The sequence below is a fragment of the Aspergillus aculeatus genome, assembly GCF_001890905.1.
Source record: "Aspergillus aculeatus ATCC 16872 unplaced genomic scaffold ASPACscaffold_17, whole genome shotgun sequence".
Lineage (NCBI taxonomy): Eukaryota > Fungi > Ascomycota > Eurotiomycetes > Eurotiales > Aspergillaceae > Aspergillus > Aspergillus aculeatus.
The window spans coordinates 324,294-351,630 of NW_017962992.1; the positions used below are offsets into that span (position 1 = coordinate 324,294).

General features: G+C 52.6%; 8 protein-coding genes across 8 annotated transcripts; 5 read left to right on the plus strand and 3 right to left on the minus strand.

The window, feature by feature from the left end:
- The first annotated feature begins 1,117 nt into the window (after nt 1–1,117).
- ASPACDRAFT_81447 (uncharacterized protein) lies at nt 1,118–1,707 on the plus strand. The gene has a single exon (XM_020205876.1). It carries the CDS (start codon nt 1,321–1,323, stop codon nt 1,600–1,602), a length of 282 nt encoding a protein of 93 aa, XP_020052533.1. The 5' UTR covers nt 1,118–1,320; the 3' UTR covers nt 1,603–1,707.
- A 3,003-nt stretch (nt 1,708–4,710) lies between these two features.
- Nucleotides 4,711–9,995, plus strand: ASPACDRAFT_54597 (uncharacterized protein; the record flags this gene model as incomplete). Its single annotated transcript, XM_020202900.1, has 6 exons — nt 4,711–7,480; nt 7,529–7,726; nt 7,779–7,830; nt 7,887–8,233; nt 8,749–8,894; nt 8,958–9,995. 6 exons carry the CDS (start codon nt 4,711–4,713, stop codon nt 9,993–9,995), a joined length of 4,551 nt encoding a protein of 1,516 aa, XP_020052534.1.
- Nucleotides 9,996–10,373: 378 nt separating this feature from the next.
- Nucleotides 10,374–10,699, plus strand: ASPACDRAFT_46962 (MoaD/ThiS family protein; the record flags this gene model as incomplete). The annotated part of the gene is made up of 2 exons (XM_020201869.1): nt 10,374–10,622; nt 10,682–10,699. 2 exons carry the CDS (start codon nt 10,374–10,376, stop codon nt 10,697–10,699), a joined length of 267 nt encoding a protein of 88 aa, XP_020052535.1.
- Nucleotides 10,700–11,124: 425 nt separating this feature from the next.
- ASPACDRAFT_34979 (uncharacterized protein) lies at nt 11,125–11,861 on the minus strand (the record flags this gene model as incomplete). Its single annotated transcript, XM_020200086.1, has 3 exons — nt 11,125–11,209; nt 11,287–11,618; nt 11,703–11,861. 3 exons carry the CDS (start codon nt 11,859–11,861, stop codon nt 11,125–11,127), a joined length of 576 nt encoding a protein of 191 aa, XP_020052536.1.
- A 1,929-nt stretch (nt 11,862–13,790) lies between these two features.
- Nucleotides 13,791–17,169, plus strand: ASPACDRAFT_63667 (exoribonuclease II; the record flags this gene model as incomplete). The annotated part of the gene is made up of 3 exons (XM_020203919.1): nt 13,791–13,979; nt 14,036–14,430; nt 14,499–17,169. The coding sequence occupies 3 exons, from the start codon at nt 13,791–13,793 to the stop codon at nt 17,167–17,169; spliced, it is 3,255 nt and encodes a 1,084-aa protein (XP_020052537.1).
- A 347-nt stretch (nt 17,170–17,516) lies between these two features.
- On the minus strand, nt 17,517–19,670 carry ASPACDRAFT_46965 (acyl-CoA synthetase; the record flags this gene model as incomplete). Its single annotated transcript, XM_020201870.1, has 5 exons — nt 17,517–17,557; nt 17,635–17,867; nt 17,948–18,870; nt 18,952–19,262; nt 19,334–19,670. The coding sequence occupies 5 exons, from the start codon at nt 19,668–19,670 to the stop codon at nt 17,517–17,519; spliced, it is 1,845 nt and encodes a 614-aa protein (XP_020052538.1).
- A 1,868-nt stretch (nt 19,671–21,538) lies between these two features.
- On the plus strand, nt 21,539–22,574 carry ASPACDRAFT_125723 (BolA family protein). The gene is made up of 3 exons (XM_020196837.1): nt 21,539–21,852; nt 21,999–22,105; nt 22,218–22,574. Exons 1-3 carry the CDS (start codon nt 21,811–21,813, stop codon nt 22,387–22,389), a joined length of 321 nt encoding a protein of 106 aa, XP_020052539.1. The 5' UTR covers nt 21,539–21,810; the 3' UTR covers nt 22,390–22,574.
- A 709-nt stretch (nt 22,575–23,283) lies between these two features.
- On the minus strand, nt 23,284–24,519 carry ASPACDRAFT_63670 (syntaxin; the record flags this gene model as incomplete). The annotated part of the gene is made up of 5 exons (XM_020203920.1): nt 23,284–23,345; nt 23,403–23,682; nt 23,738–24,207; nt 24,280–24,382; nt 24,514–24,519. The coding sequence occupies 5 exons, from the start codon at nt 24,517–24,519 to the stop codon at nt 23,284–23,286; spliced, it is 921 nt and encodes a 306-aa protein (XP_020052540.1).
- Between the last annotated feature and the right edge of the window lie 2,818 nt (nt 24,520–27,337).

Sequence of the window (27,337 nt, forward strand, 5' to 3'; positions counted from 1 at the left end):
AACTCGCCTGGGGAACTCTTCTGGGGAAATGGTCTATGATTGGCCCATCCAATGATCATGCTAGTATTGAGCGACTAGACTACAGTACTGTAGCCCTAGATATTCTCCATGAATCCACGATAGTGATGACAGGTGGGGACTGGCCATTTAGCTCTACACAGTAAGGCTTTTGGCGGCCAAAACATCCTGTAGTTGTGCCAAAGGTTACCGGCCGCCATGCTAGCTTGAAATCATTGTTCAAATCGACTCCGACTGCTTCTATGAACAATCAGAGTTAAAACGAGCTGCCCTTTGATTTCAACGAAAAAATCACATGGTGCAAGATACGAGGGTTCATCGTGCATGAAGAACGGCGCTCTCGCCGTCTTTAGGAAGCTAAGCAGGTGGTAACTAGCGGCCAATTCACCGCTGGTTTGCAGCCCCATTCCTTTGGACCATATATTGAGAGAGAGATGTCACTGAGACAACAGTCTAGTTTCTTCCAGAGACACTCTCCCTAAAACAGGAAAGTCCCGATGCTAGACTAACTACTTGTTAAAGCTGAACTGGGTCACTAGGGGCGGGCAGAAGGATGTTTAAGGAGAAACTGGAGGGGAGGTGGAAAACAATGCAGCTGCCTAGTCTTGCTAACTCGGACACGAACCCGGCGTCCATTGTGTTGTTATGATTGTGATACAAAAGTCCCTACTCAGACTCCCAAAGTCTTCATCTGCACGATGAGGAAAGCTTAGCATTAAACCGTCGCCGGGCAGCGGTACCACGTCGCACTTGTGCTGGACATTCTGTCCTACATTCTTCTCCCATTTGAACAGCTATGTATGCTTGTCTATCCGAAGCTCGGTCGACAGAGGGTTATTCGGCATGGAATCCAAGACGACCAGAAAGAAGAAGCCTGTGGAGACAAGTAACATCCAATCATTGACTAGGAATCTTTGTCTTGCAGACTATGGGACATTGCAGCAGCATGCGGGAAAATAATGCTCCGTTAAACTTCAATCTGATCTGCCGACAGCTAGGTTACTGTCCCTATCACACTTATCGAAGTACACATAACAGCCCTGGGCATATCGTGCTGGAACACAATATTCTACGCTGCATAAGGGCGAGAATTGGACAAAAGACACTTGCCTACGTACTCCGTGCTATGCGCTGACATGAGAGACATTGGCCGCCGGCGGAGATGAAAGAGGAAACCCGGCATGCAAGCAATCTCCCTTCCGGTCCTGACCCAGGCAGCTAACCGACTGTCATTCCCATTCGAATTGATTGCGCTTCTAGAAGCCTGCGACCAATTCGAAGTCTGTGGCCTGACCGGATACAATGCACTGTATGATAGCTCTGTGCGTGGCTAGTCCTGTCTCACTGCTGGAATTTGTTCGCCAGAGCTTGGGTTCGCAGTATCAATGGCCTGACGCTGAAGGTTGGTTTGTCAACTGCGGTCCGAAGAACCCGGGGCCATCGAGAATCATTCACTCACAGATAGGGGACGGACAGAAACTGAGTGACTTATTTCTTATGGTCACTTATGTAGTTGCTTGTGATCTCCTAGCAGCTGAAGCCCTGTGGTTGAGAGAGTTTAACGCTCATGTCTGCCTTGACTAACAATACGTGCCTGCCGATAAGACGCATCTAGATTGAGCAAATAACCACAGGACAGGGTGATCCTCTGTGCAAGGTTACATTCCTGAGGTGCCTAAGCCTAAGTATGGGCCAGAGTATGCACGTCTTCAAGAGACTGGAGATTCGGTCTGTAATTGTTGATCTGTGAAGTGTTTTTACTTAGTACAGTACATGGTTGTTGTGCGATCCATCAGCGATGGCTTTATCAGTTTTATTTGTCGATCACCATCACCCAGCAACGACAAGCCATCAGTTGAGATGATCTGCCGAGCAAACGCGGGAAATGATTGACAGCAAACAAGAGCATCCCAGGAACCCTTGATGATGGTCTCGTGCCGTTGCGCCCAATACAATGGGAGATTGCTTAACGACTGGCAATAGATTGAGGAAATCCGAGGAGGATTGCGACTAAATTAATTAGTGCGGTCTGAGGACACACTCATGTATGAGTAAGTATGTTCTTGTACGCTGGTGCATAAACACCTGCGATTTCCAGCAATTGATGAGGTTGTTCAATGGCTTTGCCGATCCCCATGACTCGTAGGGGATTGTACTGTAGGGTAGCTAGCCCTTTGTAGTGGCATTGAGTCGCATTGACCCTGGGATAGAGACCACCACTATCCTAGGATTATTGAGGTGATCATGTCTCTCGAGAGTTCTACCAGGTAAGGGGAGGCAAACATAGTATTGATGCCTGGATAGTAAAATGGGGGAACTATCATCATAATTACCTATCCCCGGTCGCCCCCCCTCGCAGTGGCAGCCGGGCATTCCCAGGGAATAATGGTAATAACAATCCTCTACATGGATGGCGGGAGTGCAAGGTTTCAATGAGCGACCCACCCAGAGCCAGACTATGACCAGATAAGGCAAAGAGCGGTTTCAAGATTTCAGGCTGGGATCAGCCAACGGATGGAATGCATAGCTTTGTGGGGCGGGGGGGGAGAAAGCCAACTAAACAGCCCACCAACCCGTCATGGATTGGCCCTCAGCCTTTCTGATCGGCTTCTCTGATAACAGGGGGGGCAGTTGATGCTGATTCGATTTGATTCAACCCCGTCTCACCCCCAAGTCCACGTCAGTTTCAACCTGCGGCGGCCAGTTAATTAGTCTATTTCCATAGACAAGTGGATATGATGGTCATTTACTGATCCTACTCCTATCTGCCGCATACGTGTACAGCTTCGTGGTCGTGGTCATTGTCGTCGCGTGTCATTTGCGGTTGAGGATCATCTTCCAGCTTCTTTTGTCTATTGTCTATGTCGACAGGTCGAAGGGAAGGGGCTGTCGAAAGGATTGCCGCCCGAAGAAGGAAGCGCTTGTTAGCTTGGAGCGAGTCAATGAGCGCAGCATTCAGCGAACCCCTCCCCCATACCGGGAACATTACCAAAGCATAACAGACGAAACGAAAATGATCAACTTATCCGAATAAGGTACAGTACGTAGTAACTTACTCTGTGAATTGATAGAATATATATGGATCTCCCGTTATGGCTGTCCTGGTTATCACCACGTGATTGACATGCCGGAAAAATGGGGGAGGGGGCGCTGCTCAAGGTTGTCGGCTAAGTTAAACATGCCTATACTTACTCGAGTAAAATACTCAGTTAAGTACCTCCTACCGAAACCACCATGGGTATTAATAGATACATCGGATATCCTGTACACCGTAGTAGCTTGACGGGAGAGACCAGCAGATGGTAAGACATCAGGCCGATTTGTCTGCAGGTGAGCATTGATAAGAGAGTTTGCGGGGACGCTGGTTGTCGTGGCTCGAGATTTAGTCAGTTGTGGTTAGATTTTAAGCGCAATCAGTAGATAATACTCAGAAAGTTACTCCGTACTGTACTGTGTACACATACTAAGTGATCATTCTCGTAGTGGTAAGTTAGTGGACATTTGCAGGGGCCGGAGAATGGCCCTTTGGTAATCAAGTACAGTACCTAGTAGTGACTTAGGTAGGTACCTCAGGCCTAGTACAGTACCTACCGTAGTACTCAGTGACTTTAGTACTGAATACGTAGTAAAACTGCCTTAGGAACTCTTCTGGGCTTTCCTCCTCCCCTCCCCTCCCCTCCCCTCCCAACCCAAATCTAATCCCTCGGTCGCAAGTGAGACTTAATAAGTTACCACGGGTTCAACCGTCCCCATTGTTTTGTGCCCACATGTTCTTTTCCATGGTGCTGTTTATGAATTCCCTCTAATCTCTCGGTCTTTCTACTCTCCCCCCTTTCTTCCTATTGCGCTGGTACTCTTTTCCACTCTTCTTCTTCTTCTTCTTCTTCTTCTTCCTTTTTCTTGCCCTCTTCCTTCCTTACGTGCACCAAGTGTTTCTTTCCCAAATAAGTCGCAAGCAGCTGCTGGACCAGCGCTTGGCAATCTCTCCCTTTCTAGAGTTCTTATCATCTGTACAGTACAGCCGACGGCGCATCGAGCGACTGTAAGGCGCCTGAATTCGTCTGCACAAGCGTTTTCCGGCATTATAACTAGCCTTTTAATGTAGGTGATTGCCTATTCCCTGCTACAATGTCTCTTTTGGCTCGTTTGCACCCCTCTGTCCCCCCTGAGCATTGCTTGACAACCTCATCTCCCCTTTGTTCTATGGTCTCCGTTCTGAACAGTGGTTTAATTGGTCTTGGTAGATCGCTTGTCCGCGTCTCCACATCGGTCAACGAAGGCAATCGCGCTTGCTTCCCCTCATTTGCAAGGAATCCCTCTGGTCGCAATTCGAATCCTTGACTTTAGCACTGGTTGACTTCAATTCTTCACTGCTGCTTTTGGATTTCGTCCAGCAGCGCATAACAAACAACTCCGTGAAACCAACGTCTTGAGCTTGCCCGCCAGCCCCCTCTCGCCCTCATAGAGTCACTGTTTCATCCGATATACTCTGTTCACGGCTACCTTGCAATCGACTCCAAAGCTTCATCCAAAGTCCCTCCTGTCGATCACCCCCCTGTCCAGCCTCCAAGCAGCGCACGAGCACTTGCAATCCAAGAATAGGTGGGGAAACACGGACTGGCATCAATTGGCAATGCTGTATAGCAACTCATAGCAAATCGAAGGAATATACCCACAGGAGAACTGGCCAGCATGTCCACAGAGGACCCTTTTGCTTTCCTCGGCGAGGAACAGAAACAGACCCACGGCAAGAAGCCGCATTGGAGGGAGAAATTGTTTTCCAAGGACAAGAAAGCCAGAGGATCTACAGACCAACAGATTGAGGCATTCTTGGGACCTACTCGCTCCAAGTCTCTGTCCTACGGTGCAACAACCACTCAGCGCGAACTGCGGCCGCTGCGTCCGGATGCTGCCAGTCGCTGGCCCTCTGCCCAGGATGTGCTCAGTGCCTCGTCCTCAATCGCCGCTGCCCATGTTGTTACTCCAGTAGCGGACTTCACAAAACCCCCATACAAGAGTCGTCCTCGAAAAGGAGTGAAGGTGAGGTTTGCCGATCGGAAGCCTGAAGTCATCGGAGAAGGAGGAGACGAGGTAGAGGTTCCAACAATGGAAATATCTTTGTGTCGAAACAGAGCTCAAAGCCTGGAATCAACCGAGTCAGACAGCCAGTCCGAGCCGGAAGCACCTCCTCAATTGCGTCTCGACACCTCGTTCGGAGGAAATGATGCGCCTAAGCCCCGTGAAAAAAGCCGCGAACATCCTAAGGCACTAGCACTTGGAACGAGAGCAGAGGACTGGAAACCTCTTCTCCTCCATAATGCCCAGGATGCGGATTTCTTGATGACCCTGAGTCTGGGAGAAAGAGGCTCCCGTCTGTCATTTAGAGCCTCCCCAGAGTCGAATTCGTTTGCGCAACGCGTTCGGGCGAAGATGCAAGCTGAGGAGGGTCTTGCTTTGCAACATCGACTCTCGGATCCTATGTCGCCCGGCGATGAGAACGAAACTCAATCTCCGGCTCTAAGAGTTCCGGATAGCCCTAGTTCGACCTACGAGACGCCGCCGATTTCTGAGACAGAGCCAACCCCTCCGGAAAACCCATTCAAAGACTCTCCGAGTCCTCCCTCGGTCACCCGGTCTGTGGCGTCGGAGAGACCTGTTCTTTCTCCGGTTCTGTCAACAAGTAGCAACATGCAGACTCTTTCCTCCCCGATCCGCCAGCCGAATCCTAACCTACCCGTTCCAGAAGTTGCAAGCCGACCGTCTAGTATAGACGCGCGAGAAACCTCTCGCAGTCCACAGCCGCCGAAGTTTTCTCTCAAGTCTATTGCCAATCAGCTAGGTGACACTGCTTTCGCAGACTTGAAGGGGTATGTGATACAATTTCGGGACCCAATTGAGATTGCCGCCGAAAGTGCAAAGCCACTTGTTGGAACCCCACTCTCAGAATGGATGAGGGCAGCCTTGTGGTGGTTTCTGCGTGGAAAAAAGAGACTAGAAGCCTATGCGCGATCGCGCCCTTCGAGTTCGAGTTCTGGTGTCCGGTCACCCCAGACTCGACCCGCAGAGAGCGCGAAGCAAGCGGTCGTTGATCTCGCCAAGGCATTGTGGATTACGGAGAACATCGTCCCTCAACATGAGGAGCTGGCTCGATACGGTTCGATGAGTGTGGATGCTTTGCTTGCTGTGGCAAGTACGACTGGGAACAAGGAGCTGGCAGATCTTCTAAGCCTGAGTCAAACCATATCGAATCATTTGCGGTCGTTGGCAATGTCTATCAAGAGGAACAATATTCTGATGACTCTGGCGCAGGAACGTTCTCCGAGTGACATTGACAGCACCGTCTGGGTCCAGTATCCTGCTTTTGCGCCCGATGTTGCTGCGATTTTATCGGGAACGGCGACGAAATCTCTCCTAGCTGACACCTCTGGGAAAGCACACAGCTTCGTGCAGATGATGCCACTTGGCGATACAAACCGCTATTTCAGCTATGGAAGCATGTTTGTCGACGTCTGTATCACATCGAGCGACGATGATGACAAGCAACATCCTATACCATGCGCTTTGTCTATAATCCGGGATAGGGCTGACTGGTACGTTTTTGCGGCCATAACCAGCCAGAGCGATCTGGTCAATATCGTGATACAATCCGATAAGAAGAATGGTCCTACGTGGGAAAGTGTTAATTGGCACGTCCGATCACACTCAATGCGCGTTAAGCTTCCCCGCGGTTTTGAGTTACATGTTCAATTCCTGGAAGAGGATTTTAAGAACATCTGGAACATTGTTCAGTACACCTCCAAGACCGAAGCGAGTCTCAAGCCAGAGAAAAACGAGACATTGATTTACGAGAACACCCTCAAGACTTTCCGCTACATTGACTCTGTAACTCCCAAAGCTTTCCCTTCCGAGCCTGTGGAAAGATGTCGCGTACGCCTCTTCGAGAGAAATGTACCGTTGACTGAGGGCACAGGCCAGCGTATGCAGCACCAGGGCTTCCGGATAGCGATACTTACCAGTCCGAAAATCAAGACTCTGAGCAGTGTGCGTCACATTCTCGGAAGTGGCACCCCTATAGTCTTCGGCCTTCTCCGTGGTGACGATGGGGCACCCGCTCTTCTTCTGAAAGTCAAAGAGGATGGTAGAACCAGGTCTATGCTGATGGCATTCGAAGATCTCGAAGAGCGAACAATGTTGCATTCTCTCCTGTTGGGAATCCTTCCGCAGGAACGGGAAGCGAAATCATCGGATATCTCTATTCGGGCCTTTACACTTGAGCAGCCCGCGGATCGAGCTGCGGGAAAACCAGCTAAGGAACATATCCAATTCCCCGCTGGCACGATCTCGATCATCGATGAGCAGTATACACGACCGGATCATGGTTATGGTCCTACCGTTCTTTCGGAGCATTTGCGTGCCTTCATCGCGACGGAGTGGGGTTCGGTTACGGACCGTCTCAATCTCGGTACGTATGTGGATTTAATGAACTGGTAACATAACTGACGTATTGCAGGCCCTGGTGAGTTGAAGCTTGGTCTTGATGTCAACAATCGAACAGGCCTTAGCCTATATCGACCAGGCCAGAGAGATCTTACTGTTTCCGTTGCGGAGAACATGGTAATTCCCGAGATGCCTGATAAATTGACCGATTCTCTCTCCAAAATCATGGCAATCCCGACAATTCGACGCTTCGACTTTGCAACCGTGCAAGGTACGGTTCCTACACTCCTGGCAGCATCAACACCAATTGATTGTCGTTTTAGATCTCCACACATTTCAACAGGCCGTGACAGGGTTCAAGGTGCTTTTTGATAGGTAGATCCCCGGAGAGCCTTTCTCTCTCTTTTCATCCGATGCTGACGGAATAATAGTGTGGCCTCATCATTCGCCATATCACGGCGTCGTATGGTGGTTCCCATCACCAAGAAATGGGAATCGAGCCTCGCCCGGGTCCAGGTTATTCGCCGGGACAGAGTCGTGCAACTGGTGGCTTTCCTGAGCGATTTCCAGTATGGCAGATGTATGAACTTCGTTCTCAAGGGCACAGACACTCTCGAGCCGTTCGGCAAATCCGGCAAATTCGGCGTCCGCATTGTCGATGCTAAATTTGCGTTGCCGAAACCCGACGACGATCCTGCCTCCAACTTTGTTTCTCTGGATACACCTGATTACCCAATGGAGCATGACGATATCTCGATTGCCTTCGACTCTGAAGCAGGTATGTATTCGATCTTTCACTTCAACCGTTTGTCCTCTGTTTGTCTAGGTATCTAATTCGCCGGGGTGGTGTTGTGTAGACCGGACCAATTTCCAATCCGCTGTTCCAGGCTCCGTCCGTGAACCATCCCGGATGGGCTCGCTTCGCCGATAATTCATAAGCCCGACAGTTCCCCCCCACTCAGACCCGAGATAACTCCTTTCGTTTCCAACCTCTTATCTGTCGGAACCGCGTAATGTCACGCCATCTCAGCTCCACCCCGCCATCAGTCACGTGTCAACTCACCGCCATGGAGAAGCTCTTTTCCTTCCCCACTTTTGTTTCAAGTCGCCGGGAGGGCGTGCCGCAGTCCCCGGCTTTGACCTGCCTCCCTCTCTTTCCCAAACCGCCCTTTTCATCCATATTCCGTATTATCAAATAAGCTCCTGTGTGACATAGCACCTAGTCCTCTGCTAGGGCTGTTACCGCTACTCTCTCGTTGAAAGAAAAGTACAAGATGGCTCCTGCAAATCGAGAAATGGGAACTTCCACGCGCTCACTCCATGCGGATGATGCTCTAAATGTGGTTTCAGATGTTGCTCCTCCAATTCACGTTGCCACTACTTTCCGGTACTCCGATAACCCTGACGATCTTGTGCCCTTCGCAGACCTTACAGACGACGTATGTCTCGAGTTACCCGTATGATTCTCTCTGGGCGCTTCTAACAGTCATGCCGCAATATAGAACGAGCGGGACAAAACAGCACACATATACTCGAGATTGTCGGCTCCCAGTTCTACGCGCTTTGAAGCCATTCTCTCATCCCTTCTCAATGGCGAGGCCATCAGCTACTCTTCCGGCTTGTCAGCCCTGCATGCTGCCCTAACGCTGCTCAACCCTCGCCGTATCGCGATTGGAAATGGCTACCATGGGTGTCACGGTGTGATCGCACTTTTCAGCCGCGTAACTGGACTTCAGAAGCTGGACCTCGACTGTCCCGCGGAGCAATTGGAAGCAGGTGATGTAATCCACTTGGAAACGCCGGTGAATCCCGAGGGAACCGCATTCAATATCGAAGCATACGCCAAGAAGGCGCACTCGCGAGGGGCGTACCTTATCGTCGACGCTACGTTTGCACCTCCGTTCCTCCAAGATCCGTTCAAGTGGGGCGCCGATCTGGTCTTGCATTCGGGGTCCAAATATTTTGGGGGCCACAGCGATGTTTTATGCGGTGTGCTTGCCACTCAGCGCGAGGACTGGGCTAAGCAACTACTTCAGGACCGGATCTTCCTGGGCAGCGTTATGGGGAATATGGAGAGCTGGCTGGGTGTGAGGAGCCTGCGGACTCTCGAAGTGCGGGTTCAACGCCAGAGCGAGAACGCGACTAAGCTTGTTTCGTGGCTACATCAAGCGCTTTCCGACCAGAACCCTGCTTCTGGTAGCGACGAGGCTTTGGTTCAGGCAGCTCTTGACAGTGTGCTTCACGCGAGTCTGCAGAAGGGAGATGAGTCGTGGTTGTTGAAGCAGATGCCTAATGGATTTGGACCTGTCTTTTCGATTATCACGAAGACGGAAGATTACGCTCGCAAACTCCCTAGCAAGCTTGCTTTCTTCCAACATGCTACTAGCCTTGGAGGAGTTGAAACGCTTATTGAATGGCGGACTATGTCGGATACCACAGTCGATCGCCGGTTGCTGCGGATTAGTGTTGGTTTGGAGAATTGGGAGGATCTTCGCCAGGACTTGGTGACTGCATTCAAAGCTTTAACCGAGAGCAACTAGATTATGCGATAAGAATAGAAAGTAATTATTACGATCAGTATTTGTGTACGGAATGAGGGTGCGCAGTGCGTACTGGGTAGTGAGCGGAATGAGCGGGGCTGCTTATCGCCGCCTCCTTTGCCGCGGTTCTTCTCTTATCTCTCTACAAGTAAGTTGCGTATTGATCTGACAACCTCACCTCCGAACCGCGCAAACAAGACGACTCGACCCTAACAGCTCCTCACTCGAGTCAAGTTGACCACCTCTTTCTTCTCTCCAGCCAGCTCTCTCTCTCACACTCCATCTCTCATAGTTAAACACAACCTCACTTCATCCACCATACACATACATCGAGATAAAAGCCAAACGAGAAGAAACCCAATCAACCCACTAGCAACGATGTCAACCTTCCAGATCCACTACTTCTCCACGGCCACCAGCTACACCGGCAAGCAGACGGAGCGCCTGCCCGCGCCCCTACCCCTCGACCAACTATTCCCGCTCCTGGAGGCGCGGTACCCCGGCATCACGGCGTCAGTACTCCGCAGCTGCGGCGTCAGCGTGCGCGAGGAGTACGTCGATGTCGAGGGCGAGGATGCGAGCACGGTGGTCATTGGGGCCGGTGATGAGGTCGCGGTCATTCCGCCGGTTAGTTCGGGGTGAATTTTGATGTAAGTATGTTCTGAGACTGAGTTTTTGGGGGCCAGGGTGTGGATTGGGGGTAAACTCATGGCTGATTATATTGGTTCTAGTCTTGGTTGGACTATATTATTTGTTTTTTTGGGGGGGGGGGGTGGTTGGAGCTGGTATAGTATATATGGTTTGGGATGTGGAAGTAGGAGCTGGAGTATTAAGGTTGAAAATAGGAAATGGGAAACAGAACAGAATCCAAAGTACATGAGTGGAAGAATACTGGATGAAATAAAAGGAAAGGCAGGAGGGACATTCAAACGAGAAACCGGAGAATCCAAAATCAGATATAGGAAGAGCGGTCCACAGTTGTGATACAGTACAGTACAAACAGACAAGCATTTCTTCACATCAGCATCACCGTTGCCAGCACTAGCAGCACCAGCAGCAGCAGGTCAGCATTACTTATCCTTTTATCATCACCCCGTGAATCCATCGTGCAACAGCACTTCACCCTCCTCTACCCCTCCAACTTCTCCACCCCAGCCTTCTTCTTCTGCCGCCAGAGAACGATCCCACAGATCGCAGAGAAGAAGAACATGATACTAAGGAATCCATCGTTAGCCCCAAACCCGGCCCCACCTCTATCCCCCACAATAAGAGAGAGGTGACCAAAACGCACCATAAAGCAATACTCAACCCCCAAATCGACTTGGCCTCCAAACACACCGCCTTGGTCGCCCCGATCCAATTGCTGTAGTTGACTTTCCCATCCAGATGGTCGAGGTAACTGCTCAGATGCGTGGCAAAGGTATAGGCCGAGGAACTGTTGTTGCTGCTGCTGCTCCCGATCTTCGTGCATTGCAGGTATGACAGCGGTTTGCCCAGGATGACCGCCACCACGATCACGGCGATGAGGAGCAGCGTGTCCAGGACGGCGGCGGCCAGGAAGGGAAGGATGTTGTCGTAGTAGAGGATTGTGGTGATTAGGGCGTAGATTACGGCGATGCTTGTCTTTTTTTGGGGGAGGGGGCTGTTAGCTTTGAGGGTTTGGGGGAGGGGGTTTGGGAAGGTTTGGGGGATAAGGGAGGAACTGACAACTGTGATGGTGCCGATGAAGATGGCCGGGGGTGTGGCGTTGTTGGACACGATCTCCGAGATAAAGTTGGCTGTGAGGCCGATGATAGTGATTAGGCTGCACATTTGGATCAGGCGCGCGATTAGGAAGGTTGCGCCTAGGAGGCCGTAGGGAGGCATTTTGTTGATGGTTTTGATTCTGTGAATGAATGTGGGTGTGCTGGTGTATGTGCGTGTGTGCTCGAGGTTGCGAGGACTAGGTCGACTTTGGGTCGGACAATGATTATGAGGGGCCAAGTGATGATTATAAGGTGGTTTGAAGCGAAGGAGTGTAGATGTGAATAGACACAATCCGGACAAAGGAAAGAAAGTATGGAGAGAAAGTATAATTATTAAGAAGAAGGAAAGTAAAGGCAAGGAGGGCGTGAGATACTCTGAATAGACTTATTGACTCAACTTGAGAAGTATCCAGTCGAGAACAATGAGGCCTTAAATACATCTCCCCATCTTGTCTCATCCTGCTCCCATCCTCCAACGGACGACGATCAACAAAAGAAGCTCAGGTCTAGACCACCATGCCATACTGAGGCTCTCATTGCCCTCTGCTGCAGCGCCAATGGTCGACTCGCATGGGTCCAGTCCAGTCTAATGTTGAGCCGGGAAGCGAGCGCTTACAATGTCGATTGGCATCCACCCTGGCGCGTAGCGATCTCCCTTCTCCGGGACAGCCGGCCACTCCTAGCCAACAGCCACCAGAGCTTATTTCGACCTGAGACAACCGTCTGTCAAGGACTGGCGCTCGGGAAGGTAGCTTTGTTATAGGGACCTTTGCCCTGGTGAAGCGCTCCCTGGTCGATTTGCACGCATGGGCCCTAGCCCCGTGCTTGGAATCAGCTAGACTGGATCAGCCACTGTCTGTCGGATCTTATTATAGATGCAGACACACGGAAATGTCTGCATGCAGATCTGTGTCGCCAGATCCCTGGATTTTGAGCCGCTGTCCCGCATCTCTATATTAAGCATGGGGGTCAGACCCTGGCCCTGCGTAGATGAGGCTAATTCGGGGACTGGCCGTTGTTGGTCGTATGTCAACGTGACTAACGCTAGATGAAATACTCTAGTCCCGCTTTTGCACGAGCCTTATTCTCACGATGAGAGGGGTTGGCTCGCTACACTTGCACCATATGCACGCGCTGGGGTTGTCGGTGGGTGTTGGCCCATCCGTATAGCAAGTCTTCTGAAACCGCTGTGGCTATGTCACGCCAATTGATGCGGGGAATGCTTCTGAGCCTGATCTAGGCACTGGACAACGCTATTTGCAGCCACTATTCCGGTGGTGAGTTGATACGTATCTAGTGCAGATAGAACGAGCCACGAGCCATCGGTGACGGTAGGGCCACTCGATCGCTCGCAATTGTCCTCATCTGAGGCTGTCCAGGGAGATCCTGCATACACCTTGACAGATATGTCTTCAAGCATGAGCCCGGTGTCTTCTGGTGGTAGCGCACAAGTTATCTGCTCGTCGCATCCTTCGCGTCAAGACCGCCTTGGGATGCCAATCTATGGCATCGGTCTATGTCAGTCAGCTCATGTTCCGCAGAGAGTGGGGTAGGTGAGACCAGAAGGTCGCTAGTGACTGGGTTCGTGGTATCATCGGTCTTCGTATCCACTAGTAGACACGCTGGACAAGGTATTTCCCTTCACTTCATCGAAGCAGGAGGATAGCATGCAATTGGCCTCGACTGGCGTTCGGATCATGCTGTAGGGACTTTGGTACAGAGATTGACGGTGTAGTGAGTATATGGAGGCGAGCTAAGATAGTGACCTCGCTTTCGATGAAGACTATCAACGAATAGTTTCCTGTTTGAGGTTCATTCTGCCCTTGCAGTGTCCAGATGTGCTGTATACATATGTACCTTGGAAACATCTATAAACTGACTAATCATTGATGGCAGACTGTCTGACCGCCCAAGCGGTGAGTGGCAAATGCCGGCATTATCAGTGGATTTTTCGGTATCGGGGATTTGCCGCGGTGCGCTCTTGCCCTCCTCCTGCCTCTCAGATACACCTGCTCTGCGATCGTTGGGCATGTATGATGGGTGCTCCAGAATGTCCTTGCTACTCTCCAGGGCGAGAGTCTCGCAGAGAGTGGCTGGTGTGAACCGCTATGCCTCCAACCTGAAGCTTGTCCGGACCTGCGGGATCGCAGCATCGCGTGCCTTCCCGAGATCAAGTGTCAGCAATCCCACTAAAGACTATCTTATCATCCAACGGCGACAGCTCAGTATAGGATCCAAGGTAAAATAATCCCCGAATGCTTTGCCTACTCCGGTGGTTAATCCCTGGTTGTCTAGTGTCTCTTCCCTCAAGACTATCCTCAAGATCATGAACCGTCCAAACCGACGACTTCAACTCAAGGCGACGACCTGCTGCAATCGGCAACTTCACTCGAGAATCTTCGGCTGCGACTCGAATTTGAGAAGTACGGAAATGTTCGAGACTATCTGCAGAAATGGCAAGACAGCCAGGATAATTGGGCGGACCCTGTCCGAGGACCTGGAACCGCGAACAAGATGCTCGCGACCGATGCCTGGAGAGGGAACATGCTGAACGACAACCGTGAAGCTATGGATGCAGGTTTCGATGTCATACGAGAGTCAGACGATGATGCGGAGCTTCACAACAGAGACGATGAAGGCGCGGGTCTGAATCACTACCTGGAGCCAGGTGACCTTGTGGCCATGGCAGCGTAAGTGAGCTACGAAAGTTCTTCACTTCTGCAATAACCTCGCTGACGTCCCCCCTTCAACCGCACAGGTCTGATGGGATCCTTACTTACGCAATCTACGTTCGGTCTATTGCCAAGCAGCAGCAATTTTACACGGATAAAGGTAAATGGCGCATCGGTTTCAAGAGAGACCTTGAATACGTCGTGAAGGGATTCGTGCCGCGGGACATGGTGGCGCCCCTTCTACCTCACTTCCCTGCAGATCTTGCTGCGACGAGTAGTGAATTTCAGTCCACCATCGAGGGCGGAGTTCCCAGGCATGCAGGAGCTCATCTCATCAAGAAGATCCAAGAGTTCGACTTGGGCGTGCGGGAAATCTACCGCAACAACGCGCTACGGCTGGACAACCTCCACGACTTGGTGGCAGACGACGAATCAAACCTGGTATTTACCCTCGAGGAAATGGCCTGCAAGGCTCTGGAAATCGAGGAGGACCAGTTGGATCCAACGTTGCTTTTCCTCATTCATCGGTGCGTCCACGAGAACTCGTTCCTGATCGATTATGACCGGAGCTCTCTATTCGTCAACCATTACCTAGTCAGACCTCGGCGTGTTGCCCAGGTGATTAATACCGTCTGCACTTGGGTGCATGAGCACCAAGACTATATTGTCAACTCAGCCCGTGGCAAGGACACCCCCTATATCCGCAACCATCCTCTACAGCAGTTTCTTTTAAAGGCCCAGCGTCTCATTCGGCAGAGTCGGACTGTGCGATCCCCAACCACCGTGGCATGCGTGGGCCCAAGCGCCGTACGAGTCGAGCCCAAAGAGAACGCTAGCCCTGCGATATACCGTGAGGTTCTCACCGAGCAATTCAACGACGATGATCGTGCCATCATAGAATACTTGCAGCATTGGTGCCTGCCTCCTCGGCGAATGACAAGAGGTCATATGCGGTCCGCGGGGTCGCATATCATGCGCAGCACCGGCATGTACAGCGCGGTGGAATTGGGCCCCGCGACAGCCACGCTCTTCTTGCAGGAGCTGGGTGTGTTCCACCCATGGGAGAATACACGTCTTCTCGACCATCATCTTGCTCTTCCCGGGCATGGGGTCTCTCACGAAAGCGATAATATGTGGGCTAGAGTAGCCGGAGAAGCCCAATCGCTCGCGGACAAGAGCCAACTCGAAGATTCCATGAAGGATTTGCGGGTTGATTGGGGTGATCTGCAAGTATACTGTGTAGACGACGTTAGTGCAAAGGAGATTGATGACGGTGTCTCACTCGAGCGCATCCCGGGATCAGACGACACTTTCTGGATTCATATCCATGTTGCCAACCCCACTGCATTCATGGATCACGAATCGAGCATCATAAAGTGGGCCGCCTCTCGAGCCGAGAGTCTCTACGTCCCTGAGCGAAGTTATCCCATGATTCCCGACTCCGTGACGCAGAAACACTTCAGTTTGGGCCCGAACCGTCCTACGCTCACATTCAGCGCCAAGATGAATCTCCAGGGCGACATTCTGGACACTAAGGTTGCAAACGGTACGATTCGGAAAGTGACATACATAACCCATGACCGACTACGCCGCATCTTCAAGCCAGACACCGAAGCCAACGATAGCACTCAGAACCTATCCGTGGGAGGAGAATTCCCCGAGCGAATCGCTGGTCGTAAGGGTATCACAGAGACGCTTACTCCTGAGGATGAGGAAACCTTCCACATTCTCCGTCAGTTGATGGCGGGCTGGCGTGAACGTCGTCGTGAAAATGGAATGCTGGAATTCCACTACCCGCCCCGAGTTTCCGTTTCCATGTCCGTTGGCTCCGTTGCTCTACCGCCGCGAAAGCTGGGAGCTACCGAAGGCCGCTATGTCCTGGGCGACCCGGTGATCCGACTACGCCATCACAATATCGACTTACAGCAGGTCCGCGACGATACGACCGACAACCTGATCTCTCTCCTCATGAATCTGGGCTGCTGTGTTTCCGCGTCCTGGTTGTCGTCGCGCAACATCCCCGCCGTCTACGACGGCACCCAGTACCACCCGGAGTATCGCAAGCTTACGCGGGAGAACATGGAACAAATTGGCGGCCAGGAATGGTTGAATCTGGCTGCCCCCGCGGGCATCTCGCTCTCCCGCCCCATCCCGCACGTATCGCTCGGCCTCGACGCGTACGTCAAGTCCACCAGCCCGCTCCGTCGCTACAACGACGTGGTGGCCCACTACCAGATCGAGGCAGCGCTGCGGTTCGAGCATGCCCACAACCGTCGTTTCGACGCCGCCGCCGCATCCGAGACGGAAGGCCGCTCCGTCCTCCCCTTCTCCGCGGCCGACGTAGACCGCTGGCTCGAGCGGTCCCTGTCGTTGCGCCTTCGGCTGCGCGAGTGCGAGCGCGCCTCCATGCAGTTCTGGGCGTGTCTGCTGTTCTTCCGCGCGTTCTACTTCGCCGAGTCCCCACTGCCGGCAACCTTCCAGTGCCAGATCAGCAAGCGCTATGACCAGGCGGACCTGGCCGGCACGTCCCACAGCAGGGGCTGGAGCGGCGTCCTCTCCGCTTTCGGCGTCCGGTGTCGGGTTCTCGTGCCCCCCAGCATGCCAGACGCGGACCAAGTGGATGTCATGAGTCTGGTGGAGGCCAAGGTCACGCATGTCGATATGGCCCGGATGCTGGTCGTCATGGAGGCGACCCGGTTCATCCGTGGCTCGCCTGCGCAGTCAACGTTGGCGGCGTATAGACCTACCATGGCTTAGCGGGATGTGTGTGTGTGTGTGTGTGTGTGTGTGTGTGTGTGTGTACAGGGCAGTACAGTCTGGCTTCTGGGTGTATATTGTTTCATGCCATTGTACACCATGTAAGATACCATCTCTCTCTCTCTTGTTTTAGCGAATTCTGTACAATTGTCTTCTGAAGGTACTCTGTAAGTGTATTTGCGTAAGAGATATCCACATGCTGGATAACATTCTATAACAGTCAACCACCCAGAAACTCGGTACCGTGGCATTCCTTGCATATTGAAGTATATTTAACCGTGAGCCCCACGTATGCTCTGAGGGAGAGACATACAGCCAAAAAGCTACCCCATCAAACCCAACCCAACTCAAGCACCAAACACCTCCTTAACGAGCGTCTTCTTATTGACTGTAACAGAGTTAGCCACCGCCCTCAAGAAGGAGAAGAAAAACAATAGAACAGAGAAGATAGAACTGGGGACTCACCCTTGCCCATGGCATTCCGCGGAATGGGTCCACTCAGGACCTTCATCTCCTGCGGCAACTTGTAATTCGCCAGCCGATCCTTCAGGGCGCGCCGCATGTCCATGGCGCCCCAGGGCTTACCGTTCCGGCCGCCCGTGTTCGCGAACTCCGGGTTCAGCACCACCACGGCCGCGACCTTCTGGCCCCATTGTTCGGAGGGCAGGCCCACGACGGCTGCTTCTGAAATTTGAGGGCTGTGCGCGCAGCAAGAGGGGTTAGCTTGGGTGGAGGGAAGTCTCAGACCAGGTTGGGTTAAGGTAGGAAGTATACGTACAGCGAAAGCAACTCGCGCTCGACCTCCAGGGCGCTGACTTTCTCGCCGCCGGTCTTGATGATGTCGACGCTGCGCCGGCCCTGGATGAAGTACATGGGTCCCCGGGCCCAGTCGCCACTGGCCCCGGAGCCGGCGCCCTCGACGAGGCGGCGGGTCGCGACATCGCCCGTCTTGAACCAGTCACCGCCCTGGCCGTTTTCTCCTTCAACGAAGGACTCGCGCGTGGCGGCGGCATTGGCCCAGTACTCCTGGAAGATGGTGGGCCCGCGGAGCTGGATCTCGCCCTCGCGCTCGCGGCCGGTGCGCGGGTCGATCTCCTGGCCCGGCCGGATGACCTCGTCCGTGTCCGTGTCCACCAGCCGCGCCTCCACGGACGGCAGCGGCCAGCCGACGCTGCCGTCGACGCGGTCGCCGACCGCCAGCCCGCAGCTGATCGCCATCCCCACCTCTGTCATCCCGTAGCGCTCCAGCAGCACGTTGCCGTCGCTGAGGGCCTGCCACGCCTGTTTCGTGGGCGTCGGCAGTGCCGCGGAGCCCGAGATGTTCAGCCGCAGGTTCTCCGGGCGGATGGCCGTGCGGGCCGAGGTTTGCACCTCTGGGTCGAGGGTGGGGAAGGACGAGAGTAGGCGGTTGTAGATCGTCGGGACGGCTGTGAGGAAGGTGATGATCTCCTTTTTCTTCTTCTGTGGGTCAGGCGAGAGGAACGGCGCGGCGAGGCGCTTCCACACTGCGTCCGTGTTGAACGGGAACATGAACTCGATGGACGAGCCGGCCAGGACCGGCGTCACGATCGCGTTGACCGTGCCGTGGATGTGGTGCAGAGGGAGCAGGTGGAGTAGCCGGTCCTGCGCCGTGTACTCCCATGCTTGGAGGAGCGAGGCCGCTTGCGCCGTCAGCGCGGATTGCGGGATCAGGACGCCTTTCTGCGCTGGTGTGTCAGCACCGTCCCTTACTTTCTTAAAGTCTAACAGGGGTGAGAAGAAAGAAAAGAAAAGCTTCCGTACCGGTCGGTTCGTGGTCCCGGAGGTGTACAGCATCATCCCACCGCGGGGTTGCTGTCCTTTAACGTCTTCTAAGGTCACCGACGAGGGGCCCAGACTCGTGGCCCCCACTTCGATCTTCTTCTTCACGTCAAGGATGGGTTCCCGGTCGAGTCCAGCATTCAGGACGTCCTGGGCTTTGTTGGCGTACTTTTCTGTCGCCAGCAGGACCTTGGCCTGCGAATTGTCCATGATGTACTTGAGTTCGCCGACCGGGAAAGCAGGGGAGAGCGGGAGGGCGATTGCGTCGCTGGCGAGGATCGAGAGAAGCGTCACTGCCGTCGCGGTCAGTTCAAGGACCTACTCTCAAGTATGCGGAGAGGAAACAGGACAAGCCGAACAGTACCTACGTAGTCGTAGCTGTTCTCCGCCAGGAAAGCAACCCTCTCCCCCGACAAACTATCATGACGCCCTCCTCCAGACTGTATGAGCTTCTCCTTGGCCTGCAGGACGTCCGCGACCAGGTTGCCGTACGTGAAGGAGCGAGACGATGCGCTGTGGACGACCGCTAGGTTGGATTGGTCGTGGTTCTGGAGGGCGCGGAAGAGAGGCAGGTTCGGCAACGAGGCGAGCGAGCGACGGCTTGCAGGTGTCAGGCCAGCTCGAGAGCGACCATAGCGGGCCAGATGGGGAGAGGCAAGTGAGCCCCGTGTTAGGATTGAGATCAATGGGCGGCCTGGCATGATGAAGCTCGGAAAAGCATGCAGTGCATGTTCAGCAGTCTACTGAGAGGTGCACAGAAATCACGAACTGATGTCATTTTCAGAAGAGCTCCCGCGGAGGTTGGCGGAGAATCGGCGGTCTCGGCGTTGCGATAAGACCCGTTGCTCCGGTTATCGGCTGTTCCCCATGTCTGGAGCTTCGTCTGGGGAAGCGATCATGTGACTCTGGTAGATCTTGGAACTATAAAACAGTTAGATCTTCGATTTGTAAGGTCCACCGGGTGTCCTAAGCTTTCTTCAAAGACTACAGGGGAGAGAAGGCTTGTTGGGTTATATCTATAACGAGCTCGAGTCTGTCAGTAGCAGGGGGAATAGAGTCTAGCGGTTACTGTCTCACCTCGACTTTCAGGTGTTCCGGCAAAGTGAATGTTCTCAGATCCTGCAGATGAACCAGGAAATGCCTCATTTGCTGATTATGATGAAGTACGTGAGGGGATATTATCTCTCTATTAGGAAGATTTGTGATAAGTTCGAAGACGATAGGCTTGTAGTACGTCAGGATCACATACATGATCTCACAGGTGTATAGCAGAGCAGGAAATCTGAAAGATTCTTTGAGATATCACCTCCTTTACAATGCCATCTACCTAGGCAGTGTCTGTATCTTATCTGAGAAGTGGTCTCACCAATAGTACAAGAGCCTATCTGCCTTGCTGTAGCAGGAGCGCAACCGGGATATTGAAATCTAGTTGATCATTGCCTGTTGCGCACGTTTCAAAGTCTTTATATAAGGCTATACTTCATAGCTTGAGGCATGAGATGGACATGGTAGTACAAATACTCAGCCCAGCCTCAGCTCAATGTCAGTGTGTGAGTTAAGATTGCATAAAAGCAGGTGGGCTCGTCTCACCAGAGCCCATCAGCCTTGGTCCATTCTGTACAGCAACGTACATCCGAATGCTTGCAGACACAACTCTGTGTATTACCGACGAACTTGCAATCATGTCCGATGGCTGTCTGCACCTTAATGGCGGGCTGACGCTGCATCACGGGTGCATCACCAGCCTGGCCTGGTTTTTGTCGACCAGTTACATAGCCACCCTAGCCTGTCTATAGAAACACTTCCAGGAGCACCGATATAGCTAGTGCATCCGGACTTTTTTGACAGCTAGGCTTGCGATAGTTTTTTGTCGTGGGCTTGCTGCCATCCGGGTTGACCTACAAGTAGGTTCCTGAATTTGCTCGCGCTCACCAGGCTGAGCCATTTCCTGAGACGCCTGCCCAATATATGCTCCACATGAGGGCGCTAAAATACAATAGTGACAGGCGAGAGCCAGCCATGCTCATTCTGGAATTCTTGCTGCCGGAGGGATGGCGGTGCAAGTGTCCTCGATGTATGACTGTCAGCGAGGCCAGCAGCGCTCTGATAGTTAACAGCCAACTAATCCGTAGCTCGGATTGCATTGGTACGACAGCAGTGCCGCTGCAATCCAATTAATCTGCATAGCGCCCCTACGAGCCTAAGTTTCCATCTGTCTCGTGTTGAGGGCAGATTGCTCTTGAATGCTCGAAAATAGGACAGAAAGGCCAACATCTTGACCACCGTTCGCATGCAGAACCCATTGCCCTGTAATTCGGAGTCCAGCAGACCTAATGAGACAGTCATTTATCATTCAAGAGCCATTTGATTAAGTCGATGCGATCAGGTTGACCATTGACTTGTTATAGATATGGTACGATGTACAGTGCTGCAGGTGTCAGATGTACAGTACGGATAAAGTCCGCGGAGGCAGCACCCCGCTAATCCCAAAATAGCAACGCATCAGCCTGCCAGGTGCCCCAGCCAATTACCGCCATCGGATTCTCTGCGACCTCCATCCACTGCACCAGTTCAATAGGATTAATTCCATCCCGCTCCAATTGAACCCTCCGCTCGACACAACAACCACACCCTCCATCATTAAATCCATAGATCTCTACAACTCCCCCCTTGGCCTCTACTCCGATCAATCCTCCGTACCTGAAGCAATCCGAATCTCCCACCTCAACCGCACCCCTCCACCAGAACAATCAATCAATGCTTCTCCGCACCACCCGCCTCCCAGGCCTCCGACGACCTACCAGCTGCAGCCGCCAGTTCTTCTCAACCACCACCGTCAAAATGACCTCCAACACCCCAGTCGAAGACCTCATTCGCGAAAAGGTGAGCGGCCCCCGAGCCAACCGTGTCTGGCATCCAAAGCCTCAACCTCAAATCAGCCCATCCCCATTCCCACCAGAATCCAATCCCCAGTCCCCGGAACTCACCCCCAGCAACTCCACTAACGTTTACACCAAACCAACAAACAGTTAACAACAGCCTTCACGCCCACCACCCTCCTCATCCGCAACGACTCGCACAAACACGCCCACCACGCGCCCATGCGCGACTCCACGTCCAAGGAAACCCATTTCCAGTGAGTCTCGCCCCCGACCCAGCCCAGTTCAAACCCAGGAAGGACATCGAACAACGCCAACCCCCCCCCCCTTCCCAAAAAAAACCGAGACTAATCTGGATTCTGACTCCAGCGTAACAATCACCTCCTCGTCTTTCGCCTCGAAACCCCAACCCGCGCGACACCGGATGGTCTACAGCTTGTTAAAGGAGGAGATGAGTCGGGAGGGCGGGATCCATGCGCTGCAGTTGCGGACGAAGACGCCGGAGGAGGAGGGGCGGGAGCGGGAGAGGGCGGCGCAGTAACTTTTCTATCAGCATCATCGTTTATGAATATACATCATTGGGACGGTTCAATTTCGGAGGTAGGTAGGTTGGCGGGAGGAGGTCTCGCAATACATAATTGTAGTATACACATATTCTCGCATCCTGGACATATATGCATGAATAGTTGATCGCTCAACAAATCTACAACAGCCAAATAAATCATCAAAGAAAGCATCATTATTATTAGAGTAGTCGATTAGTACGTAGAAAGGATTGGGACAGTGGTGGTGGTGGCGGCGTTGGTGGTTTCTAGCGCCCAACGAACCAAAGGCACACACAACACCCAACACACACAAGAACAACAACTCTATTATATACACTGCGATGAGCCATCCTGCGCGGATCCCCTAGCACCCCCGACAGGGTGGCGACAAGGGTCGAGTTTCATCATCAAGGCCGCATAATGCCCCTCCCCTTCAAAGACAGATAGTTAATACCAGCCATACAGGCCACACAAAATGGAAGCGAAGACGCAGAGCACGAGAGGGAAGAAGCGGAGGGGCCGAACGGAGCATAGGGGACCTCAGAGCGCAGTGACGGGCATGCTTTTTCAACCAGAGAATCAGAAGCAGCGAAGAAAAGAAGAACAGGGTGGTATTCCAACAGAAAAGAAGAAGTAAAAAAAAAAAGACTCAAAACTGGAAATAACAATCGGCCCCGTGGTTGTCCAATTGTCCGACGTCGACGCAAAAGCACAAACCTGGACTAGGACAAGGGGCGCAATCAATGGATTCGTTACAGCCTGGCGTAAATAGTGCGACAACGGGATCGGTCATAGGGATTTAAGGATCGACGTGAATAACCGCATCGATCCGACCCAAGTCGGCTGGTTCGAACACGGCCATCGGATGTTAACTTGGAACGAAGCCGGCCTCATTTCTTGTTGGCTTCGGTAACACCAACGGCTACACCAACGACGATAGCGATGATGAGGACTGGAGACATGTCAGCTGCGTCTAGAGCAATGATTTCGGTGATGGAAAGCTACTTACTGACGACCAGCAGGGCGTACCACTTCCACTTTCTTGCCCGGCGAGCGCTGGCAATGGCTTCCGTGATCTGAGTGTTGGCATTGGCGACGTTTCCAGCAACGTTCTCGGCGTCTTGGCTGATCTGCTCCACAGCAGGCTCCTGCATGTGAACCAGCTCTGCGACCTCCTGGTACAGTCGGCCCAGCTCGATCATATCCTGCTCAATCTTGCGAATAGCGGCCGAACGCTCCAAGGCCGCCTGTCTGGCGTCGTTGGCCTGTCTAGTACGGCTACCAGTGACCTAGAGCACTGATTAGCGAGTCACCCGGGGCAATCGCGGACAGGGCCCATCATACCTGGAAGCTCTGCTCCTGGCCCATCAGCACACTGTCGACACCCTGCTCGATCTCTTCGGGAGTCGCCTCGGGGTTCGCGATCTCGTAACGTCTGCGAACCTGCTCTCTCAGGCGCTTTTGGAAGTCAGATTGGCATCGCTGGTACTGTTCGATCTCGCGACGGAGGTTGCGGCTGGTGACGTCGACCTGCGTCTGGACGCGGTTGTCTCCGGAGCCCGGGGTCTGCTTGATCTTCTTCAACAGATCACGGAGGTAGCGGAAGCCGTTGTTGATCTCGTCCTCAATGTAATCCAGAGTCTGGCGGGCGACCTGGTCCTCCTTTCCGGTGCTGGAGTCGAGCATGGCGTTTTGGGCGGCGGCCAGCTGGCCCTCGCGCTTGGCCTTCAGGTCCGCGATACCATCGTTGATCTCCCTGCACTTGTTCAACAGCGTGGTGGCGTCGGCCGGCTGTTCCGCGATCGCATTCATTTCTGGTGGTGTGGAGAGCTTGCGTTAGGAAACTGGTAGGTTCGCATGACGGGTCCGAGCTGCGGCGCGCTTACCGTAGGTGCCGTTACCCTGGCCCTGCTCGACGGCATTGGCCTGGTCATAGGGGTTCTGGTTGTAGCCCTGCTCGCCATAAGGGTTGTACTGGCCGTAGCCACCCTGATTACCTCCGTACTTTGTTGTTCACAGGTCAGCAATGACGGTCGAGGTGCGCATGAGGTCAGGAGTCAGGGGAGGGGTAGCAGCGGCGATCGCGGAGGGTCGTGACCATGCTTTAAACGGAGACATACACTCATTGTGATATTATTTCCAGGCTATGTATATTCGAGATGAAAGTTTCGTAGTGATAGCGTCACTAAAAGTTATCTTGCGGAAGAGTCAAAGTCGCAGGCTCGAAGGGACTAATTCGCAAAGCGATCGGAGCTCGGGTCGTACGGGAAACGACGACGGGGGGATTAATAGCGCGATCGACGGTAGAGAGGATGGGGTGAGTTCGTTCCGACAGGGCGGAGGGGTCGAGACGAAGGAGGGCGTGTAGGAGGGACGAAGGTGGGGTGAAATGAGGAAGAGAGGTCGAGGATGAAATGGAAGTTGGAAAAAGAATAGGCAGTAGTTTTTGAGTTGAGGTAGGAATTGAAGGGCAAAAAGAAAGAGTGACGGGTGAGACACACACTGGCGGCGGCTGCTGAGCCACGGGCGCGGAGGCGGTTTGAAGGAATGACTGATGGTTTGGTTAAGGATTGGATGGCTTGGAGGGCTCAGAGGGCTTGGATGGACTGGCTAAATGGCTCTGGCCCGCAGACGGTAATTCAATTCAATTCAATTCAATTCCTCTCGACAAAAGCAACAACACGCACAAATTCAACCAGAAAATGAAGGTATAGAAAAGAAGAACAGTTAAAGGAATGACTGAAGAGTAGGGTGGTTAGCAGGAAAAGGTTTTGTTTCAAAAACAGCAGTCTCCTCCTCTTTTTCTCTAGGTCGGTCACAGACTCACAGGTAAGTCAGGGGGTGAAATCTGCGCCCACTGCAATTTTTCGCCCAATGTATAATTAGTAGGGGGGGGCTTCCAAGCTACTGCACAGACCAGTGGACGATCCTCGAGTCCCCTTTTCCCTCTCCATGAAGCAGGAGGGCAATCAAAACAATAATCTAAGTTGTGGACTGGTGAAACAAGGGAAGGACTGAAGCTGCGATGGGGCTAAACGGCGGGTTCGAAGTGCAACAACCGGTGAGGTCGACAGATCGGATCTATGGACTACTGATCTGTAGGCAATAAGTCTCTAGACCATTAATTTCTATGCTCATGGGCAGATACAGATTGTACTTTGTTGTACCCGTGCAGTCCAATCCAGATGTATATGTGCTGCATTCAATTTCCGGGCGCCAAAGTGGGAGATGAAGGCGCTCTCTCCAAGCCTCGCGACCAATTGAGCCCTAGAATAAATTACTACCACAAACAGCCCCAATGCTTGAGTGAAATGTTTTAGCAATCCAGCACTGCGCGGACTCTATACCCACCACATACTGTACCACACCCAGTTTACTCAAGTATATTCCCCGTCCAGCAGAGGAGGGGCAGGAACATCCTGCACGTCATTGACATGACACCAACTCGATTATGCTGGGAGAGCTTGAACGGTCCTCCCCACTCTTGGCTGGCCCGAACAGTCAATTGGAAACTACTGTGTCAATAGATTAACCAGGTTCCTCAAAGACCATAACCAAAACCCTCGCAGACCGCTTCTCTGCGGACACAATTCCCCACTACCAACAGGTGTCTCGAAATATGAACCGAACCATCCCGTCAAGTTTCACCCATCATCCCACAATGCAGCATTGTGTCGTTTGAACGAGATGCGAGTCAGGCTCGCCTCAGAAACACTTTCTGGCGTTATCTCCGCCACCATCAGTACCTTTCCACCAGGCAAGCAGCTCCACAATCCCCGGAGATCCTGTGGCCACTGGCCTGGTTTGTCCGCACGTCAGAGACGGTCACCTATAATTAGCAATCGATTCCCAACGTGCAGCCAATCTCGTAGGTTGGAGAACGAGTATGCTGTGTGTGGTGGAGTGGAGGGCACTGCCCCGTTGTATTGTACACCACTGAAAACTGGACACGCCACATTCCCTGACTCGAAGGGGCCAGTGCTGCCTTCTCCGTGGCTCAGCAGTCGTTGTGGCTGGAAGACTCTCGCTTGTTTATACTACCATCTCGCTTGTTATATAGAAATACTTGTACAATATTCTCCCTGCCAACTGTATCCATTTACAGAAAACACATCGACATCGGCAAGTATCTCGTAGATCACGATCGGCCAACTGTAACTTCCGGCACAGTAACAAGTTCTCTTTCTGCTCATCAAGTATAGCAACCGGTGGAGAACAAATCCACGGCCGGAGACATGCTTGTAGGCCAAATCACAATCTGAACCGAGATCTCTCGCTCATGACAACAGAGCCTAGGACATACCACTAAATCACTTCCAACGGCACCGTCCACACCACCATCTGATTCCAGCAACCGTCCATCAAAGGGCCTAGTACCCAGTATGCCATCCAAAGCGTAAATCACTACACGCGAAAAGGAGTGCAATACACAGAACCTGCGAGCATGGGGTCACCTTGCATCTCGAATCTACATATCTGCATGCAAGGATCCACCAGGATGCACGACGGGAAATGAGAGCCCGAAGCTCTGATTTCCACCGGAGCCATGCCACAAGGATTGCAAATCTGATCTGTTCATCTGCTAAACTACAGCATCTCTATGGGATAGACCCGGAAGTGCTCGAAACTGCTTTCGACTTCCCTTCTTTCATGTCGAGATTCACCCACTCATCCATATGTAATCTCACGACTAAAAAAATCGTGACCGCCGCCAGAAGTACCCGAGGAAGCAAGATATAATTGGCATAGGTATTCTCTCGGCGAATCCCTTCGGTTCTTGCCTGGAGACTAACTGGAGGAGGAATTTACCGACAAGACTCATCGTTTCACTCATAGAGAACCCATGTAAAGCGACTGTCTGTATGGTTTTTTTCAGGTATCCCATAGAGTAAGTATCTCCAGGAATTCCTGAACAAGCAAACCACTCTCTAAGCAGGTGAACCT

Excerpts from the sequence above, each read along its gene's own strand:
- ASPACDRAFT_81447 (XM_020205876.1), top strand. The coding sequence starts at position 1,321 with ATGCACTGTATGATAGCTCTGTGCGTGGCTAGTCCTGTCTCACTGCTG.
- ASPACDRAFT_125723 (XM_020196837.1), top strand. The coding sequence starts at position 21,811 with ATGACCTCCAACACCCCAGTCGAAGACCTCATTCGCGAAAAG. Across the intron at positions 21,853-21,998 it reads AAGACCTCATTCGCGAAAAG|TTAACAACAGCCTTCACGCC; the intron begins GTGAGCGGCCCC and ends ACCAACAAACAG. Across the intron at positions 22,106-22,217 it reads TCCAAGGAAACCCATTTCCA|CGTAACAATCACCTCCTCGT; the intron begins GTGAGTCTCGCC and ends TTCTGACTCCAG.